Source organism: Sitodiplosis mosellana, unplaced genomic scaffold (genome assembly GCF_009176505.1).
Source record: "Sitodiplosis mosellana isolate CC-2019 unplaced genomic scaffold, AAFC_SMos_1.0 Smas_scaffold_6226, whole genome shotgun sequence".
Taxonomy (NCBI): Eukaryota; Metazoa; Arthropoda; class Insecta; order Diptera; family Cecidomyiidae; genus Sitodiplosis; species Sitodiplosis mosellana.
In genome coordinates, this window is record NW_022601467.1 from 10,879,492 (window position 1) to 10,900,663 (window position 21,172).

Here is a 21,172-nt window from a genome sequence, read left to right on the forward strand (position 1 = left end):
TTAATGGCATTTTTCGTCATTTTGTTATTTTGATATTAATTTCTCATTACGTTCAGAAGAACGTCACAAAAACGCATGTTGTTTGACTCGCAGCCAACGTCATGCTAAATACAAAACATCGTATTGACAACCGACTTGCTTACTGCACGTGTTTGGTCCTTTATTTTGGACGGTACGGGTTTTAGCAGTGATTTGGATTTATTTTAAAGGAAAAAAAACTTGTGTAAAACAAAAATGCCAGCCGTTGCGAAAAAGCCAGCAAAAGTAGCTGCCTCAAAGTCAGACGATGCCTTGAAAAAGCCGAAGAAGCAATCTCTGAAGAAAACCCAGAAGACGGCTGAAATTTTAGCTGCCAAGAAATTGTCTAAATTGAAATCGTCCAAAGCAATTTCGGATAAGGTAAAAAGTGAATTGAGATTTTGTGTGGAATAAATTGATTTTGGTGTGAATGTGATCTCTTCTCTTTTAGCTGAATCGTGCACCAGTTGTAAGGAGACAAAAGGCAAAGCATCAATTCGATCCGACCCGATTGAATCGTGGTGTGGTGCTCATTCACAACCTACCGAGAGGTTTCTTCGAGAAAGAGTTGAAAAAATATTTCACTCAGTATGGCCGTGTGACACGATTGCGTTTGGCCCGTTCGGAACAAACTGGAGGCAGCAAAGGTTATGCATATATCGAATTCAAGTATCCGGAAGTTGCAAAAGTCGCAGCCGAATCAATGAATGGTTATCTTATGTTCCGGCAAAAATTGCGAACCGTTTACATTCCACCCGAAGAACAAGACCACGATTATTTCAAGCAACCGGTCAAGTTTGTCAAACAAAAACTGGGCAAAGTCAAATTGGTCACACCGAAAACAGTTCGAGCTGCTAAAGCGGTAGCAAACTATAATAAACGTGTTTCAGACGAAGTCAAGGAAAATCGTGTTGAACGCAGCAAATACAAGTGAGTTTTGGATTTTTTTTCCATGTGTTTACCGGATAGAGATGCATTAATTGATTTTTTTCGGTCATTATTTCAGATTGAATTTCTTACAAAAGAAATTGGCCAAAGCGGGAATTGATATTGACCTCAGCAGTCAATTGTATACACCAGTCAAAAAGGTAGATAAGGTTAAAAAGGAGGAAAAAGTGGAAAAAGTGGAAAAAGTGCAAAAAGTGGACAAGAAAGAAAAGGCACAGAAGAGGGTAGAGAAGGTAGAGAAGGTGGAAAAGAAAGTTCGCACAAAATTCGTTACTCCACCAACCCCTGAACCGACTGAGAAGAAGAAGAAATTGAAAGTTACAGAAGTGATCGCTGAAAAGCCAATCAAGTCGAAAAAGAAAGCCGAGGTCAGCGTCGAACCAGAGACACCAAAGAAAAAGATCCGAACGAACTTTGTCACAGCTCCAACGCCCGAAGCAGTTCCAGAAAAGAAAAAATCGAAACCTGCACCAATTAGCTTGGAAAAACCAGTGAAATCCAAGAAAAAGGCCGCTGCAAATGTTGTCACTAGCGAAGTAGAGACACCAAAGAAGAAAGTTCGAACCAATTTCGTTGCTGCACCAACGCCAGAACCAATTGAAAAGAAAAAGAAATCCAAACCAGCTGAAGTTAGCCTCGGTAAACCAGTCAAATTGCAAAAGAATGCTGACACGAAAAAACAAACGAAACCACAAAAAGTCACAGTCAGTTCCCCGAAAAATATCGCCCCAAAAAAGAATAAGCAATTGAAAAACAAAAAGAAATAGTTAGGTGAATTGACAGGGACTTTTATAATCAAAATTGTTGCATAATACTTTTTTTTGATTTTATATTCGAAAAAAAAAAACAAATATTTCTTTGATACATGTACAAGTTACTAATCATATTCGTGATTCATTAAAATAAAACAATTGAATGACGCAATTGAAATGACAAAATGGTTTTTCTCTTCAATCTTGAAATTGACACCGATTTTTTTTTTGGCTATTGAATAGCCAGCCAATTTGCAGATCATTGTTAATTCAGAGTGAAATTAAGGGGCATTTATCCATTTGTTCTTTATACAGCAATTCTGAAATCAATCATTGAGCTATCGAAAAATCAAAGTGATATTAGTACCAAGCCCCTCTGTGATCGAAGAAAGAAATTTTATGCGGTTTGATTTTAATCTTGAAGCCTTTTTGGTTTGGACGAAAAATGCGAAAAAGAGATTTGCATGAGTGATAATCAGCTAACGGGCAATGAGACAAAGTTGAGAGCGTTGTTTGCTCGGGTCAAATGGACTGAGTAGATTGAAATGCCGCCTATTATTCTGTCTCAATTTTCCGACCGCTATACCAATTGTCTTAATCATCAGTGTGAACACGAACATGTACATTTTTTTCAGAGCAATGAGAAGAGTGCGTATCATGAGAATGATCACGAAATTAAAATGGAATCATCACAAAAGATATTAAGCACAAGAAATAAAACGAACTGGAGACAATGGAGAAAAAAGTGCTCAAGAATTTATGAAAATCAAATAAGCCACAGCAGAAGGTAATCCGTGTGAATGTTAGTGCGAAGTGGTGAGCCAACAAATATACGACATGTCCTCGTATGAAGAGGATAAGGACATTATCGATGATATTTTACTGAATAACCCATGACGTAATTTAGATAAGCAGGCCAACATGTTGGATTATCAGTCGACAACGACGAGCACAACGACGAATCGATCGATGATCTAGATCATGAATGCAGACAATGGGAATTCAATTGAATTTGTTATCAGTAATTTTGATTATTGGATTACAACGCAAAACATTTATTACATCACGAATGCATCATGTGTTGACAGCGTAAAAAAACTGCCCAAAGAATTCATAATGGCTGGAAAGCAAAGCTCTTCGAATTACGCACATCTATGATTTGTACATTGAACTGTCAAAAATTAGTGCCGTTACAAGCCAATATTAAAAAAAACTAGATCATATTTTATTCCACCACAAAATTAGAAATCCAAACTAAAAATGCTATTAAAAGCTTCGAACGCATTTAGTAGGAGGCGTACAAACTTATTTTAGCTGTGAATAAAATGATTATTTTGTGAAGCTTGTATGGAGAAACATAGACCACTTAGTCAATAGATGTAAACATCAGAATGAAACCCTCACTCGTACCTTTTTTTTTTTCAATTGAATTTCTGTAATACGGGTTTGTTTATTTCAACAGAAGTTGTTTTGGTATTTTTATGGCATTCGATTCGAATGATTTGATACACATTCTTATTTTAATATTTCGCGTGGAACATCAAAGGGTATTTGCAGTGAATGAGAGAGAGGGAGAGAGAGAGAGAGAGCGGTTTGTACTGGTTAATCCTTAAAAATATTGTTTTGCAGTATCCTTTTGGGATTGATTGCAACGCTTGTTCTTCATTGCTATTGTCGTTTTTGCTGTTGAATCTCATCTTTTGTTCATCAAAGAGGTATCTCTGGGATGTGTTTGTTTGATTCAGACTTGTGACTGACTGAGCACAACTGAACGGGAGCGAATGGCAAAAAAGAGCACATCCGAGAATAAAAATAAAACCGAATGTAGAATATGTGTATATGACAAGCCTGCGGAGAGACGAACAGCGCTTGAGCGATCGCTTGCACACAGCGCACAACCAAAATTGAATCGTTGCGCGTTACACTCGCACTTTCAATGTCTCCAACAAGAAACAGAGCCATACGTGCGATCGTAAACTAGCAGGCGTTGCTTGAACGTGTGTATAAACAGAAGAAAAAAAAAGAAGAAAAATGTGTGTACTGTGTGATGTGTTCGCGTGATGATTGTAGGAAAATATTATTTAATAGCATTTCATCGGCGATTGACAATGTTTCCATCGTGTTGGAGCTCAATCTCGTTCAGCCACAACGCTAGACCAGACTCGAAAATCATACAGCATTGTAAACGGTAGCAGCCACCGCTGTGTACCAAAACATTATTATTTTTTCTGCTCTTCTAAAATAAGAGCTTCTGTGGCTTAGATTATGAAACGAATTTTGATTACGGAAACCGAATAAACACGATTTTTCTGTGTGTTCTCTTCATCTACATGCTATTTGTTGTGCGGAGTGTGTATTTAATTTTATTTTGGATTTTTTTTCTGGTTCTCTCTGTTCGTTTTTCGCCAATTTCTTACCGAACAGATAAATGTTTTACATTTAATTGGGGTGATCATGTTTATCGCGGTTTATGTGATTAGTCAAATTAACAACAAGTGAATTGCAGTGAGTGGTTCGAGTGTGAAATAGAAGGCGTGAAAAGCGTATTTACATGTTGTGCATCCGTTGATGTTGTGAAAAAGAAGCAACACATTTTTCATTCAATTAGTAACTGAAATCGGTTTTGTTTACGTTTTTTTTTATTTGTTGCTGTTCATGGGGATTCATCGTTTGCAAAGTCTGATTCTTTTGCGGTTGAAGTGTGTATAGTTGATCTACACTTGAACTTCACTTGTTTTCAATTTTTATTTGATTAATGACCGATTTGTGTGATATGTGAACGTCCAGAAGAGACAGAAAAACACAACAACTTAATCAAAGGCAACAGCAAATCGATTTGAATCTTGAAATTGAATTTGAATTTTTTTAGCCGATTTTGAAATGCACTCACTCAGTTCAAGTTATTTAAAAGTGCTGATGAGTTTAAAGGCAATGCAATTTATGATATTCAATTGAAATGAATTCCGAATGACGAAATTTGAAACGAAGAAAACAAAACAGATTTATTTGTAAAATCAATCAATGCATTGAATGGGATTTTTTTCTGTTCATTCAGTTGCGTCGTCGTCGTCGTCTTCGTCGTCACCCGGGACTCGATTGGAGTGCTAACACATGAAATAAAAAAAACAAACAAAGTAAAACGAAAAAAAAAATATTCTGTGCACTGATCGGAATATCGGAGAAACTGAGTACTTAATTTAAAGAATGTGTGAAATATTTGTTATTCGACGTATTTCGTTGCTACATCGCATTAACCGACCTGAACGATCACAAAAAAATGTAATCACAAATAAATGTGCAGATATTTTGGACACATTTTACACATAAACGCAATATCTTTTTATTTTGCTAATCTCGTGCCAATTGTCTATCCATCTCTAAGTAATTGATCATTGAACAACAACTAAATTGATTTACCAAACTCGGTGTGCTTGACAATTCTCGGGTAAGTGACAAATTGCGAAAGACTCTCATAATTTACCAAAATTTTCTTTTTCATACAGTTAAATAAGGACTAATGAATAACAATCACAAAATACCCAAATGGCTTTCGAACGATCGATTTTCTCCATTAACGGTCAATTGTGAACAAACATCGATGTACTCTGTTTAATACAAAACATTCACTCGGATTTTACGAAATCGTTTTTTACATTTTTGTGGCTTGTAATGGATTCGACTAACAGCATTCCTCATACTATCGCCTGTTTGTTTATAGTTTTTTTTCCCTCACTCTTTCTCCATCGAGTTGGTCGCATTGTTTACACATTGATTATAACTGGAATCTATTGGAAATAGCAAGATATCATAGAATTATGTATCATACGCGCGCAAAACGCTTAATTGAAATGATAGATCTTATTGAGCTTCTGATAGTTCTAAGAGAAGTGGATGTAAATTTGGCGATCGAAAGATTTATTGTTATACAGCGCCGACGTAATTTGATGGCAAAATTCTGTATAAATGATTCAATGGGAAATACTATTAATAATTTCTTTTTAATAATTTGGATGAGTCGTGTGGCTTGCACGGACCTCGCACGTTTCTTACGTTTTCCTTCATAGAATAGGTCATTCAAATAACGATGTATATTATATGTGCACATATTATAGGTAATGAACACAGAGAGAAAAAGGGGGAATTGCTGTTTTGGCGAAGCCAACATTCTTTCAACAAAACCAATTTTCCTTTTCGCTATAATCCACTTGATTTCAACTGTTCACTTTGGATACGAAACCGGATATACGAATTCGGCTTTCAATTTAGTGCAAGTATTTATAGGCATCTTAAAAATAGTCAAAACATAAGGAAAAACAACAAGAAAGGGATACATTTTCCGCTCTTTTTTTTATTGTGAGTTTTAGCGATGTCATTTCACGAACAACGGCCTCAACAACATACATACACACTCACTCAGCGCATTCACTCACTGTATTATAGTACGTAAAGTTTTTCTGTTTCATCATTTCAATGACAACATTCTTCTCTATTTCTCTCTCGCTTCGCCCATTTGCTCGCAGAGGAAAATTCTGCAAGCGCAATATTTACTTTTCCTCTTAACGTTCTTGTGATATACAATTTCTTCGAATATTCTCTTAATCATCATATTTTTGCTCTCGTTTCGGCTATCGCTGTATGTGTGCTTGTGTATGCCAATGAATGTTTTTGTGTGTCTGCGATGCTTTGCGATGAGTGAATCTCGATCAAAGTACATCTTAATGCGTTTGTCGTTAAGCTTTAAAGAACCCAATGTGACAAATTAATTCTCGACGTATTTGTTTTCGATATTTTGTTTTTGTTTATCGTTTCGGGCCAATTGCAATTTGAAAATGATTCAACATCAATTCAATAGCTGGAACGTAGAAAATACCTATAAAACAGCGCTCACTCACGTGCGCTCTCGCTCCAATATGGTCATAACGACTTCCATATTAATGACTATAGCGTACATTGCTGTCATGATTTTCATGATAGTGAGAACAAATTCATGACAATCATTAAATAATGTCGCCAAGAAAATGAAACCGACTACTTATGCAAATGATTTCAAAGCGAGATTTTTTTTTATTCTTTATTTTATTATCGTTTTGTTTGATTTCCTTTCCTTTCGTATACTTTTCTACTGCTCATTAAATGTGTAAACATCGATCTAAATACGAAGTAAATGGAATCCTTGCATTTTCACGTGTTTTCATGTATGTTTGCTCACTTGTTGCACTCTGTTAACATATATATATATATACATATTAACATATCAAATGGGTTATCTCACCGTTATACCCCCCCCCCCCCCTTGCCAGAGCAAATAGTATTTGCGAAAAGAGAGAAGCAGAAAAAAATGCACATAGCAGCCCATTTTAGTCACGAACAACAAACATCTATTTCTTCCTTTTATTACGCTAAGGTTCTTAACAGAGCTAATTTGCTCTAACCTGTGACTTTATTTGGCGACATCGCCATATCGAATAACAATCAAGTTTTATCATTAGATTGTTTTGTGTACGCTTGCACTAAGACGCAATTATTTGCGAGATAAAAGTAAGAGAAACAAAGTACACAGCTTTTTTGTTTTTTGCGATTTGCAGATGAAAGCTTCACAAACACAGTAGTAGAGAAATACACGACATTTCGATCGAATTTGTGGAAGGACATCGGCCGGTATGATTCGACAATTCAATCAATAACAATTTTATAAATGGCTGTTTCACAAATGCAATTCATTTGAATTTTGAATGCACACACAATAAATTGTCACATCCAATTAGATAACTTTATCGGCTACCTGAGTAGTAATTACGTTATTGCAGTGTCAAATTGTAATTATCTATATCGCTATTTGTTTGAGCTGAATCATTGTGAAATTTGTCATGGCAAATAAGCAAAACGAGTAAATCGAATGTCGTGCGAATTTTTTTTTTTTCGTTTGTGTATACCCTGAGTGCATAGTTTGTCATCATGATGAACCTTTTATTGACTCAAATGATTGGTGCAAATTTACGATTTATTTGCCATTTTTCTCGCATCCAATCTATTTTGCTGACAGTTTACTGACGCACCGAATTATCCCATCGTTATCGATTGTTTGGCGCTACATCATGCAAATTAGATCTAATAGATTCTAATTGATTCCGTACACACAATTGTTTTTGTTGTTGTTTTTCTTTTCGCTTCTACTCACTGTTCGATCTGAACATGTAACCGGTTACAACAAGCATTAGCTACGATTGTCGGCGAAAGTTATTCATTAATAAAACGGCATTTATGATCGGTAATTATATCTGGCTCTATGTCAGTCACATAGAGTAATCGAACGAAATTGAGAAAGAGAAAGAGAAAAAAGAAATGGAGTATCTACTCGTTTTTGCACTTCAAAACAAAGACCACCATCAATGAGTAAGACTTGTGTGAAGGAATATAGTTTACTTGATAAGCTATTGAAATATTACCGAACGAGTGATTTTTTGTGACATTCATTTTTATCAATGACGTCAAATTACAATCGAATGTGGGAAATTAGATGACAACATCTGATTGTTCGGATCGTAGGTGTATTTCTATTTGGAAAAAATCGTTGCAGTTTTTTTTCAATATCGTTTCCAGACTTCTCCTGCTATTCACCGCTTGATTGCATAGGACTTAAAGTCTTTGATTCGCAAAAACAAACGAAACTTAACTAGTTGAAATTAAAATAAAAAGTGCTTCGTTTTCAATGATCGATTTTGTTTTCATTGGTCTTCGCTATTCAATCAATTCTACCCAAGTTCTATACAATGTGTTGCAGTGATAGAAGTGTACTGTTGATATTTTCGGTTAGCATGCCGATTTCGGAAGCCCAAAATGAAACCATTCACAATTCGATCATTGTTCACATGTCTGTTGAATTGAATGATTAGCAAATGTTGGCATGGAATTACGACCGAATCCAGGCTGTCTTGACAGAACTGGCAATTCTTTGAAAGTAACTGGTTGTAATTTTTCTCTGTGATTTACTTATTTCTTATATTTTTTTCTTAAAAATGCATTTAATCTTTATCTCAGCTCACAGTGATTTAGTACGGGTTAAGCGCGCAACAGTTGCAGTGAGCGTTTTCGTTTTTTCCGCTCTTTCTCCATTCCTATTTGCACGAGTAAATGACTGCAATAAAAAATCTCGGCATTGACTTTATTATCTTCCACGTTTATCATTTCGTATTCATCATATAGAACATTTTCATTTCAATGAAATGCCGGCAAACACTGCGAATGCAATAAGTCGCCAAATACAATATCATATATTTATTCGAGTGTCGCGAATATTATGTATCAACATTTATCGTCGAAACGGTTCGGCACGATTTTCTATTTGTCTGGCTGTGGCTTTATTTGGTTTCTTCATTGTTGCTACTTTTACTGTGGCAACAATTTCAATGAGCACGGCTTCCAATAGGCAAAGCAATACAGACATGTAATGAAAAACATGAAAGCTTTTTTCAAAGCGCAGCGAAAAAAGTTTTGCGCCGACAAAACCGCAACTTAACTTCTGTACGCTGTTACACATGTACGAGCTATTGGAATCACATTCGCATTACGAATAAAAACAGCGAAACAGCATCGACATGTGAACGCCACCAGCGACGACAACGACAACGAATAAACAACAACATCGATTTGTAATGAAATTAAAATTGAATTCGAAACACATTAATTTTTCTCTCCGATAAATTTGTGGACTTAGCATTGGAGCTATTTTCTCCACTCTTTTGTATGTTTATTCGTTGTTCGTGAATGAGAGAAAAACAAATCCACAATGTGTGTTTTTTTCGACCATGTTTGAAAGTGTTCACATCGTCCCAATACCTGATTAATATTAACAAAAGTGCATTGGTGTCAATGCTATATCGATGCATTTTATGTCATGAGCACGCTTGCACAATATGGTCATAATTTATGATGAAAGGTTTGGCGCATTTTTCCCGGTTTAAATCGACATGCAAACCGTTATCAACACAGAGCTATTTTCGTTTTCATTCGGATGGAATTTATCTATTTTCCACCTTTTTTTTTTAAGAAAAAAAAATCTTCAACTAAAATTTCCTGCGGATTTAAATGTTGCCACCGAATAAAATATGTTTTTTCCTTTAAATTTTTTTAAATTGCAGATTTGAAGGGATTTCAAATAATTGCGGTGCAAATCTACGTGAACGAATTAAAAATGATAATGGGTCGCTGGGGCAGACAAAGTCCCATTGAACAGTTAAACGAGCCGTCTCCACCGCCGTTGCCACCAAAAAATTCCATTAATATTGTGCGACAGTCAAGTTTCAAGCGGCTTGGATCAATCCTGAATTCAACGAAGAACGGCATCACAAAAAGATCACCGAGTGAGTACAAAAACCATAATTCATTTCCCTATGCTTATGTATTGGAATGGAAAAAAAGGAATTAATCATAAATTGAACGGAGAAACATTGACAAAGTGACAGAAGTCGAATAAACAGACATAAAACATTCACAAACACACGAGACGTATGTGAGTGTGTGTGTGTGTGTGTGTCTTTATCGCACAACTTCAATCAGATAAAATGGCACATGTATTTGTGTCACAAGTGCGAATTTAGTACGAAATCCATCAGTCATATTCAAATGGCAATATCAGTTGCTCAAATCGACCATTTTGAAATTAGTTGACCCACCGTTTTATTTCCAATCGATTGTGACGCCATTTCAATCTAATTTATTCAAATTTATTGATAAACCGATGAGAAACCGAACAATTTATGTACCAAACTAAATTGGGTGAATGAATAAAAAAATAAATAAATGAATTTGGTTTTAATATTTCATATTTGGCAACCGACGAAAGCGATAACAGCGAACAGCGCCAACTGACAATGTAGCCATTTATCGCAAATAACGACCACATCGGGCACTACTAAATTGTGTTACTGCGAAAATTTAGTGTACTCAAAACTCTCAAATGTGTTATGAAGCTCCGCCATTGTAGTTCAGTAATGTTATAAAGTTGCGATTTTTCTTCTCGGTTTTCTTCAGTTTCGGTCACATTTAATTTTTTTCCATCAACTTGAAGCGTTCTAAATAGTTCAATAACACGTAAAATCATTTTCAATTCGTTGCATTGCCAAAATAAAGTTGGATTCAAGCGAATACAATTGAATATTTGACGTTCGTGTAAAAGTTAAACAAAAACAACTCACATAAAAAAAATATAATATATAGTCCTAGTAGAGTATTCAATTGTACGAATAATCGCCGGCCATAGTGTGTATCATTGGTGTTTTTATGAGGAAGCTCGACAATTGCGAACAATTCGTTTGACATGGCCGGTAAGTTATTGGTTCGATCACAGAAAAAAAAGTGTATGTGTGTGTGTGTGTGTGTGTGCATGTGGCGATAGCCCAAACAATTATATATTTATATGAAGGAAAAACTAAATAAATAAACTCGCCACCAAAAAATGGACAGAACAAAAAACTCGTATCCTTTGGAGACCATTCTGATTACATCTCTCACTCCGAATTTAAGTCAAGGCAACAGCAAACAAAAGCCGCAAAGCGAAAAAAAAATGCATCGAGCGTTTTACATACGTTATATGTGCACCACGACGCACATCGGGCATTGAAACATTAAACAGACGTAGATCGAATGAAAGGGAATGAAACTGAGCAAGAATGAACGAATGACAGAGACACTAAATCAAGAACACAGAGATGAATATATGAAATGAGAGAGAAAAAAATAAGTAAAGCAAAAGAAAAAAAGAAATGCGAAGAATTCAAGTCACACAGTGGAATAAAACGCGTTGCTCTTCGCATTTGATATTTATCACGTTGTTATTGTCGTCATTTCACATTGTATATTTCGCCGCATTGTCGTTCATTTTGTGTGTGCTGAAACGGAGACGGAGCGAGCAAGAGCGAGAGCGAGAGCGAGAGAGAGAGAGGGACAGGGAAAGCAAAACGAAATAGTGGGACAGTATTAGCGTCGGAACAACAAAGATTATGGGGCCACAACAATTTGTCAGTCCACAATCTCTGCAATCGACAAAAATGTCGATCCATAATCGGGGGGAGCTGCAAGCAGCCGAGCACATTTATTTGTGCATGGCAAACAGACGAGGACACGAAAACACAGCCAATTCCAATTCTTTGTGCCGCGTTTTTTTGCCTCTTTCTTGCTTCTTCTTTCTCTGAGCGAACGATGCGCTAGCAGATGACAAGAGCGCGCGCGATACAAAAATTCTCTCTTTCTCAATCGCCTGTCTCTGTTTTCCTCCCAGAAATCGGGCGACATAATTGTTTGAGAACTTATTAGAAAGAAAAGGAATATTGCACAAATCACATTCGCCCAAAAATTTTGCGCACACAATCATCTCACCAACACATTCACAATCCCATTCACTCTTTTCGTCCGTCCGTCCGTACGATACGAACACTAGCGCAAATGTCGGTGGATACATCGCACATAGAATACACAATGAACGCAATACATCGAATGAAGGGAGAGAAGAAAAAATATATTTATTGAAACTGAATGTATGATACATGACAGGAAAGCGAAGGAAAAAAATAAAAAGAAAAAAGAAGAAGAAATATAATATAACACACACATATACTTCTATATACAACGGAATAAAATCAAAATAAAGCACAAGCAAAAGTGAATATGTATGTATAGTTGGCGCTCACATAGAGCAGTTTTACGATGCATGGCCTATAGTTATATATCTGTATATATCTATGGCAATCAAACAAACTACTACTAGTACTACTGCTGCTGCTGCTAAAAAGTGCAATAAGTGTCTGCCGATGTTTTTGTTTTTTCCTACCTCTTCTCCTTCTTCTGTTCTCTTTTTTATATTTGTATATTTCATTGTGTCGCTGTTTTCTCTATCTCTCTCTCTCTCTCTCTCTCTCTCTCTCTTTGTGCCGATTATCCTAATCTGTTTGTGTGCGTGCGCGTTTCGATGTGCATCTAACGTGTGATATGCACGATCCGTTTTTACCAAGAAAAGGTTATTGAAATAATACGACAGCGAATACAATCGACATGTGTGTATGTATATATGAAATGTGCTCCTCGTTAGAATCAAGCACATCACACACGCAAAAGAAGAGAGAAAAAAACAACAACAAATTCGAGGAGAGAATACGACAGAAATTTTTTATTCGTTTATACAAATCATTTTTATGTTTAAATTGTTTTTTTTTCTTTTGCTTTCTGTCTCGAACGAATTCATTCATCGCATCTGAAATGAATGTCAGGATAAGGCTTCGCATTGTTTTCGCATTTCATTAATGTTTGCTTGATTTTGAATAGCGACTACCTGGGCATATTTTTTCATCGATTTGAAAATAGTGCGTTCAAGAAAAACAACAAACAAGTTTTTTTTCTGTATCTAAATACTTGAACAAGCGGCGCCAACTTAGAGAGATATACTATTTGTGCAATTCATTTTGCTGATTCATGTACTTGATTTGTCCCCAATGCTCCGAACCATATCGCTACTTGGCTCAGATTTTGGCTTGCACTTTTAATTCCGTTCAAATTTGAACGAAAAATACACACACACACACACACTCGCAAAGAGTGAAGAAAAAAATAACAGAAGAACAAAGCATTTAGCTTTACATACATAACGATCATCGACAACGACGACGACGACGACGACGATAACGATGACGTTTTTTTTTTAAATTCCATGATTTGACAATTCCACCGATGCCAAATTCCGTATGACATTTTGAACGCGTTTTGTTCGAAGTTCTGTGTCTCGCGCCCGAAAATTGTCCATAGCATCACATCCAAATGCTGTATTTTTTCAAGCAAATGTTTTTAACTCTTAATAAATGTGTATAATAAAAAGCGCGCAAGGTCATCGAAATAAATTCAAAATAAACACACTTCGATTTAAATGATAATCAATGATGTTGCGTATGTGTCTGTGTCTATTCTTATTCATATCCAAAATGTAAATTTAAAAATCTCGCAAAATCAGTAGAGAGATGAACAAAAAAAAATCGAAAGTGAAACAAGAATAATATGATCAGTAATTGTGTTTGTGTTTACGTTGAGCTGCGAAACAAACAAAAATTTTAAGATACAATGTGTGCGTGTATGTATGTGTGTGTGTGTGTGTGTGTGTGTGAGAGAGAGAAAGAGAATGAAAGATAGAGCGAGTATATCACAAAGAATTGAAGCGTTATGGATGTAGTTCTTTTGTTTTTTTCTTATGAAGTTTTTATTTTGAAAAAAATTAATTCGATATAATTGTTGAAATATTGTACGATGAAAATCCCCAGACGAAGAAAAATTTACAATGCTTTCATCAGCTTTTATCTAATCGACAAAACAAACATATATCATACAGTTCAGCCACTTTGTACACGATAGCGGCATTGAAATACGTCTTTTTTTTTTCATTTGAGGCTCGATTTGTTTTTTATTGGCATTGTTTTTCGCTCATTTTGTTCACGTTTTATTTTTTTTCTCTTCTTCCATATATTAATTTAATGCGGGCAAATGTGAAACGACAACAGCCAAATAATGCGAATGTACGATGATATCAGAGAGGCTGAACATCGTCAAAAACTGAAACTAACCTCAATTCGGCTTATTGTCAAACGGCGCTGTGTTGCTCTCTATGCAATCGATTTTATATTGCAGGTTAATTGTACCGTTCAACCAAAATCTAATTGAAGAGTGAAAAAAAACGCAACGTTACGTGTTTTTTAAATTCATCGTACTCTTTAATTAAATTTCATCGCGGCAATATTCATCATTGCGTTTTTTTAATGCGATCACATGATTCGAACACAGAACACGGTGAAATGAAACATTATGATTATTTTGCAACCTGTCTTGCGCATTTTCTCTTTCATCCTTCTCTTTCATCCTTCTCTCTCTCTCTCTCTCTCTCTCTCTCTCTCTCTCTCTCTCTCTCTCTTTTCTTCCTCGTTCGGCATTATCTCTCGTTTCGGTTTTATGAGTCAAAATGTTCTATTCGGACACCATTTTTCGTTTGCAACAACCGTAGCTCATTCGGTGAACATTAAATCTGTGTTCAGATGAAAATGAATGGAAAAAAAAACAACAACCAAAAACATGGGAACATGAGCAGAAATAAAATAAAACATAATTAAGTTGTATTAATGGCAAGAAAAGAGATTTTATGCATGTTTACGTTCGCTTATGTGTATGCAATTGCCAATTGCACGCGCTTGATTTTTTCATTCGCGCGCAAATTCTGCCCTATAAAAGTGTACGCTGTGTGTAAATTTAATTATCTATTGGAAAAATTGAATAGCAACGGTGCTTCAATCAATTTACGACTGCATTTCATCAGCAATGTGAACGTTTAATTTATTCCATCATTCTATTGTTAAATGTATATAAATATATCACGAACGATTCGCTCTCTAGTTGACGGGGCATGCAAGATTCGTTCAGTTGGCAAAATTTCCCTTGTTGTTGCTCTTTTTATTTTTCCTTCTCTTCATCCATTTTGAGATCCTCCCGCTAGACCATGTGATGTTAGAATTGTGAGAAGAAATCACTTTAATGTAATAATGATTGATTGAGTAATCAGAACGTGTAAGTGCCGAACCAGTGCATTTTCCATGGAAAATAACAAGTGTTGATGCATGTTTAATGTGTGAGTGTGAGCAAAATAAGTCAAAATCAGCACATATCGCACGTATGAATGCCTTTTCTCCCCCTGTATCGTATATTGACGTCTCGCTCTACAAGCACCACAACCTCAACACTGTTTTTTCCTTCCATTTGTTAATGTGATGGAAGCGTTTTACGCGCGCGCGGTGTTTGTGTATTTTTTTCCTCTATCTTTCTATTTCTATTGCCTATTCTGTGTCTCCGATTCGATTTATTCCCATTTATACTGTGTGTTTATTTCTCCATGTCTCTCGTTCTCTCTCACTCTCTCTCTGCCTCACTCATTCGCTCGTCCGCCAGATCGTTTGCCATTCGACGCGATTTGAATAAGCGTGAACTCTCGGCGCAATATTCAGTGGACACAGCACGGAAAAGGGAGAACGAAACAAAACAAAACAAACAAATAAAATTATGTACAGAAGGCATAGTAAGCTGGTTTACGTAAAACCGCAATAAATACTATTTTAAATACATTTTTATGTTTTGTTGCTTTCGCTTGTGTATTTACTTCGTCGAATGTCGTAATATATATATATATTCCTTCTAACGCATTAACGAGACGGGGCTATTTATCTGCTTTGAAGCGTCAACGTTCAATTGTTTGCTCTTTTATTTAATGCTTCTGCATATGCGACAAATTGCATTATTCAGCCACTTTTTGAAAAGGAAAAAAAACACATAACAAATTTATAGACAAATACACTGTCATTGTAATGGGCACATTTTACGGCGAAATTTTCACAAAATGTCGTTTGCGGGCTTTTGTTGAATCCATGGACCAGCCCCGTGATTTATTGAGCTGCTCACTTGAAACCAACCAAACAAAATACCTGTTTTTCCGAAGAATTCAATGAAATAGTCAAATCTATTCAGTGGACATGTTTATTGTATGCATTGCAAATATATAAATGTGTGTCTGTGTGTGTGTGACTATGTGCAATTGAAATGCTGATAATAACCTTGACATTGACACACTTTGTGAATGTGTAGCGTAAGAAAAAGTTAGCAAGAATAGATTAATCGAAACATTTGCAATCTAAATTATTTACAGAGAGTCAATTTGTTAATTTGAATTTATTTGTTTTCTATTTGCTTGGTATCCGTGTATCGATGCGGACATGGATTGAACACATGAATATAGGCCACGGCGAAACATCTTGGTGCTTCTCACAAATTAAAGGGGCTTTAGATGATGATGTGACAGATGCAGATATTATATCGTGTGTCGAGTTTAATCATGATGGTGAGCTCTTAGCTACAGGTGATAAAGGTGGTCGCGTTGTTATATTTCAGGTAAGCTCAAACACTGATTTGTGTTATGTGTATTTTATACGATAATTTTAATGGCCAAACATTAATCGAAGAACCATTTTTTTTATTGTCGTTTCGTACAGAGAGATCCTGCCTCCAAAACAGCCGTACCGAAGCGTGGCGAGTACAATGTCTATTCAACATTTCAGTCACACGAACCCGAATTCGATTACTTAAAGTCGCTGGAAATCGAAGAGAAAATCAACAAGATTCGATGGCTGAAGCGAAAGAATCAGGCGCATTTTCTGCTGTCAACAAATGACAAAACAATCAAATTGTGGAAGGTGTCGGAGCGCGATAAGCGGGTCGAGGGTTACAATACAAAAGAGGATATCGGCTCCATACGCGAACCACTTTCGATTCTGTCAAAGGATCAACTGCGCATACCGACCACAAAACCAATGGATCTACTGGTAGAAGCATCACCGCGACGAATATTCGCCAACGCGCACACGTACCACATAAACTCAATATCGGTCAATTCGGATCAGGAGACCTATCTGTCCGCCGACGATTTACGCATTAATTTATGGCATTTAGAAATAACCGATCAATGCTTCAATATCGTTGACATTAAGCCGACGAACATGGAGGAGCTCACCGAAGTCATAACCGCAGCTGAATTTCATCCAAATGAATGTAATTTATTTGTGTATTCCAGTAGCAAGGGAACGATAAGATTGTGCGACATGCGCTCGTCGGCACTATGTGATCGGCACGCAAAACAGTTCGAGGAGCCCGATAATCCAACCAATAGAAGCTTTTTCAGTGAAATTATAAGTTCGATTAGTGATGTAAAACTAAGTAATTCGGGTCGTTATCTAATTTCAAGGGATTATTTGAGCATCAAAGTGTGGGATCTGCACATGGAATCGAAACCAATCGAAACATACCCGGTAAGTTTGTATGATGTTTGCATCATGTTTCACACCATTCACACCATTCCATTGATTGACACACTTTTTTTTCTATCATTCTGGCAATTTGGTTGCCGTCTCTCCCTCTCCGTCCTAACGCTCATCGCATAGGTTCACGAATACCTACGATCGAAGCTGTGTTCGCTGTACGAGAACGATTGTATATTTGATAAGTTTGAATGTTGCTGGAACGGCGACGATACACAAATTATGACTGGTAGCTACAATAACTTTTTCCGTGTGTTTGACCGCAATCGTCGCACCCAAAACGAAATCACATTGGAAGCATCACGGGACATTATCAAGCCGAAAACTGTATTGAAGCCACGCAAAGTGTGCACCGGTGGCAAGCGAAAAAAAGATGAAATTAGCGTCGACTGTTTGGATTTCAACAAAAAAATTCTTCACACGGCCTGGCATCCACAAGAGAACATTATTGCTGTTGCAGCGACCAACAATCTATTCATATTTCAAGATAAATTTTAGCCCAACTTTCCCTTCAACGCTAAAATTATGTTCATCCTTAATTTTACTTGTTAATAATCATTTTATTTGTTTTTCTTTTCTTTTGGAGTTTCTGAATTTGAAACCGGAATTCCGGAAATACGGTTATTTGGAACATCAGTTCAATTTCTCGGTACATTCATTGATTCAGTAACACGAAAATTAAAAAAACAAAACAAAACAAAACAAAACACATAGTCTCATTCGAACAAAAAAAATGGCATTCAATCGAAATCAGAAAACAAATACAAAAAAAAAGAACTTCTACAATCAAATATGTTAAATACTAAGTAAACAATTCAAATCATTTTAACTTTTTCTGTTTTCAATCAAAAGGAAGAAGAAAAAAATCGAAAAAAAACGTTTTTTTTTTTTAAACTAGCTCCTTTTAATCGATCGAAAGAGAAGAAGAATCTTAATTGATCTTGGTAAAAAATTGAATGTAATTTGAAAAGCAAAAGAAGAAGAAAAAGAAAACAATGAACTTAATTAAATAAACAAAAATGAGATTGGAAAATTCAAAATTCATGAGAAAATATAATGGAAAAAACAAAAGAAAAATAAATGATGAAAAAATGGCCGTCATATGTGGAAGAAAAACAAAAAAAAATACTTGAGAGAAAACAGAAAACTGGGGAAAATTCAATCCATACATTGTTATATCGAAGAATGATTAAAATTTTATCAAAATTAAATGCAACATCTGCATAACAATTTTTTTTGTGTCCTTCAATCTAAGGAAATGAGAAGAAGATCTAAACCGAACCGAATCCACGTGAAAATAAGCGTGATCAGAGTTTCGCTGATAAAATTCGCCTTACGAATATCATTTTATATGAGCGAGCACGATGATAAGTGTGAAATAAACACGCAAACACTCACACACACACACATATAAACATACCGGAATTAACAATGCAACAATGTTAATGAAATACGAAAAGAAAACAAATCTATTTTTTACAGTTACTTAATAAAATACTTAATTTAGAAGTGAGAGATACACATTCACATTAAGCTTTTCCCATTTGTCTTATCACGTGACGAAACAAACAAATGAAAATGAGTCCCAATGACACTCATTGTAGCCCAAATTTTCGTTTAATTTTTTTTTTCCGCAACCGATAATGATCAATGATGGTGTCCTATTTAGTTGTAGACAGCATATAAACGATATTTTGCATTTGCATCGAAAGGATCACAGAGACACAAACACCCACATTAATAAGAAAGCAAATCGATCTGGCTGTTGCCATTTTATGGTCGCAAGCGAGACACAAATCAACTTCAATCGATTGTTCCATGTGAAAGAAAACGAAAGGGTAGAGAAATGTATCTCATGTAATGAAACAAACAAAAAAAAGTGACAAAAATTGCATATCCTATGCGAATCGCACCATTCTAAGTATATTGAAAACGCTTCCTCAGTTTAACAACGATAAAATGAAAAACAAACAATAAAAAAACACAGCAAAAGAAAACAGAAGAAGAGAAACAATTTTTAATCACGAAAAATTTAAAAAAAAAAGTAAATATGACTTCTGATGACGACATTGTGTGATAGATATGCGATAAACAGAGAATGTTAGAGTGACAAATATTTTTCTCCTGGTGTCTGCGCTATGTTGATTTCTTCTCTATCTCACTCTCTCCCTCTTTGTTGAAGGAGAGGTTTTTCTTCTTTGGAAAGAGGATTTCCATTTCTTTTTGTACGATTCGTTTGTAAATGACACAACATTATTTATGACTTTTTGCAGAACAGTCGATACCAATTGGGCATTGTTGTTGTGAAACCGAGCAAAATTAAAACTATTGAATGCTTGTGTCACCACTAGAGAGCAAAATAGAATGGTAGTAAACTGAAAAGAAGTGACAAAATACATTTGGCAAACTAGATGCATATTATCATCAAGACTCGTCATTGTTATAGATAAAGAAATTTTTTGTTTCAGTTTAATAAGCAATCATTTTTCTCGTGCGCATCATATAAATAATGTATTGGTTATGTTATGTTTTTTTTTTAGTTGTTAAGTTTAACTAGATGACCGAGAACATTAGTTCTTTCTGTGGAAAACTGAATGTGGTGTCGCATAGAATCGATCGCAAATCTTAATACACTATGGAGAAATGGATTGCATTTGATGAAATAAGAAAGAAAATGAATAAATTGAAACATTGAATGATTATGAAATATTTTGTGGTCAAATTTCTGGATATTATCAAAAAGTACTTTTTATTTGATTGGCGTCTTCCAGGCAAGAAAATTTCATAAAAGAAGATTGAAGAAAAAACAACAACAACAACAACACATACACACACAATAGTAACACAACCAATTGCTCAAAGCAATCGCTGCACTGACCAATTGATCGAAATAATTTTGTCTACAGAAAAAAAAAATGTGTACAACTCGTGTCTCGTATGCAATTGTCTTTGTCGACAATCGACGCACGAATTTGAACAAGAAAAAAATGAGAGAAAAAATCGGACGAAGCATGAGCGAATCAAGTCATTCTAAGTCAGAACGTTTCAACAAGCAACAAATTGAAATTGAAATGATGAAGTTCAAAATAAATAGTAGTTATATATTTAAAAAAACACTAAACGGATGATGAAAGAAAAAAAGAACAACAACAACAACAAAAATGAAAAGAGAGAAGAAAAAAAAACGCATCAATAATTCGACATTCGAAAATATTCAATAAAATATATTTTTGAAAATCTAGTGCTATCAACAGTTTTATTATCTGTTATGTCCTGTGAGTTCGGATTCTCATTTCACTCCTCGAATCCACACCAATGCCACTGCACTCACTTTCACTCGTTCTACACACCCGAACATAGTTTGATCCGATAATTTATCGGTCGTACTACGGTCTCAATTTTTTAAATTTTTTAACCACTTGAAATGTTAACAGTAATTTCAGCATTGTTGCGCGCGAAATTCACATAGAAAAAAAATAATTTGTGACATTTATTGGATTCACAAGTAAAACTGATTTCAAATTCCTCCTTCTTTCAACGGATAAATGACCATTTCGACTTTTTTTTTCT

General features: G+C 35.5%; 2 protein-coding genes across 6 annotated transcripts; both read left to right on the forward strand.

The window, feature by feature from the left end:
* The first annotated feature begins 111 nt into the window (after positions 1–111).
* LOC129577931 (MKI67 FHA domain-interacting nucleolar phosphoprotein) lies at positions 112–1,904 on the forward strand. Its single transcript, XM_055465787.1, has 3 exons — positions 112–399; positions 470–948; positions 1,025–1,904. Exons 1-3 carry the CDS (start codon positions 235–237, stop codon positions 1,731–1,733), a joined length of 1,353 nt encoding a protein of 450 aa, XP_055321762.1. The 5' UTR covers positions 112–234; the 3' UTR covers positions 1,734–1,904.
* Positions 1,905–3,617: 1,713 nt separating this feature from the next.
* On the forward strand, positions 3,618–20,332 carry LOC129577928 (protein phosphatase PP2A 55 kDa regulatory subunit). Of its 5 annotated transcripts, XM_055465779.1 has the most exons (6): positions 3,824–4,997; positions 5,101–5,163; positions 9,857–10,078; positions 16,528–16,679; positions 16,781–17,593; positions 17,726–20,332. In XM_055465779.1, exons 3-6 carry the CDS (start codon positions 9,910–9,912, stop codon positions 18,098–18,100), a joined length of 1,509 nt encoding a protein of 502 aa, XP_055321754.1. In that variant the 5' UTR covers positions 3,824–4,997; positions 5,101–5,163; positions 9,857–9,909; the 3' UTR covers positions 18,101–20,332. The 5 variants fall into 5 exon arrangements, with proteins under 5 accessions (XP_055321753.1, XP_055321754.1, XP_055321752.1 ...); XM_055465778.1 differs by having other exon boundaries at positions 3,618–5,163; XM_055465777.1 differs by lacking the exons at positions 3,824–4,997; positions 5,101–5,163 and adding an exon at positions 8,785–8,797.
* Positions 20,333–21,172: the final 840 nt, after the last annotated feature.

Bases quoted from the DNA above. Each gene is read 5' to 3' on its own strand.
- LOC129577928 (XM_055465778.1), top strand. From the start codon at position 9,910: ATGATAATGGGTCGCTGGGGCAGACAAAGTCCCATTGAACAGTTAAAC. The intron at 16,680-16,780 runs GTAAGCTCAAAC...CGTTTCGTACAG, and splicing joins GTCGCGTTGTTATATTTCAG to AGAGATCCTGCCTCCAAAAC. The intron at 17,594-17,725 runs GTAAGTTTGTAT...CTCATCGCATAG, and splicing joins AACCAATCGAAACATACCCG to GTTCACGAATACCTACGATC.
- LOC129577931 (XM_055465787.1), top strand. From the start codon at position 235: ATGCCAGCCGTTGCGAAAAAGCCAGCAAAAGTAGCTGCCTCAAAGTCA. The intron at 400-469 runs GTAAAAAGTGAA...CTTCTCTTTTAG, and splicing joins CCAAAGCAATTTCGGATAAG to CTGAATCGTGCACCAGTTGT. The intron at 949-1,024 runs GTGAGTTTTGGA...TCATTATTTCAG, and splicing joins GTTGAACGCAGCAAATACAA to ATTGAATTTCTTACAAAAGA.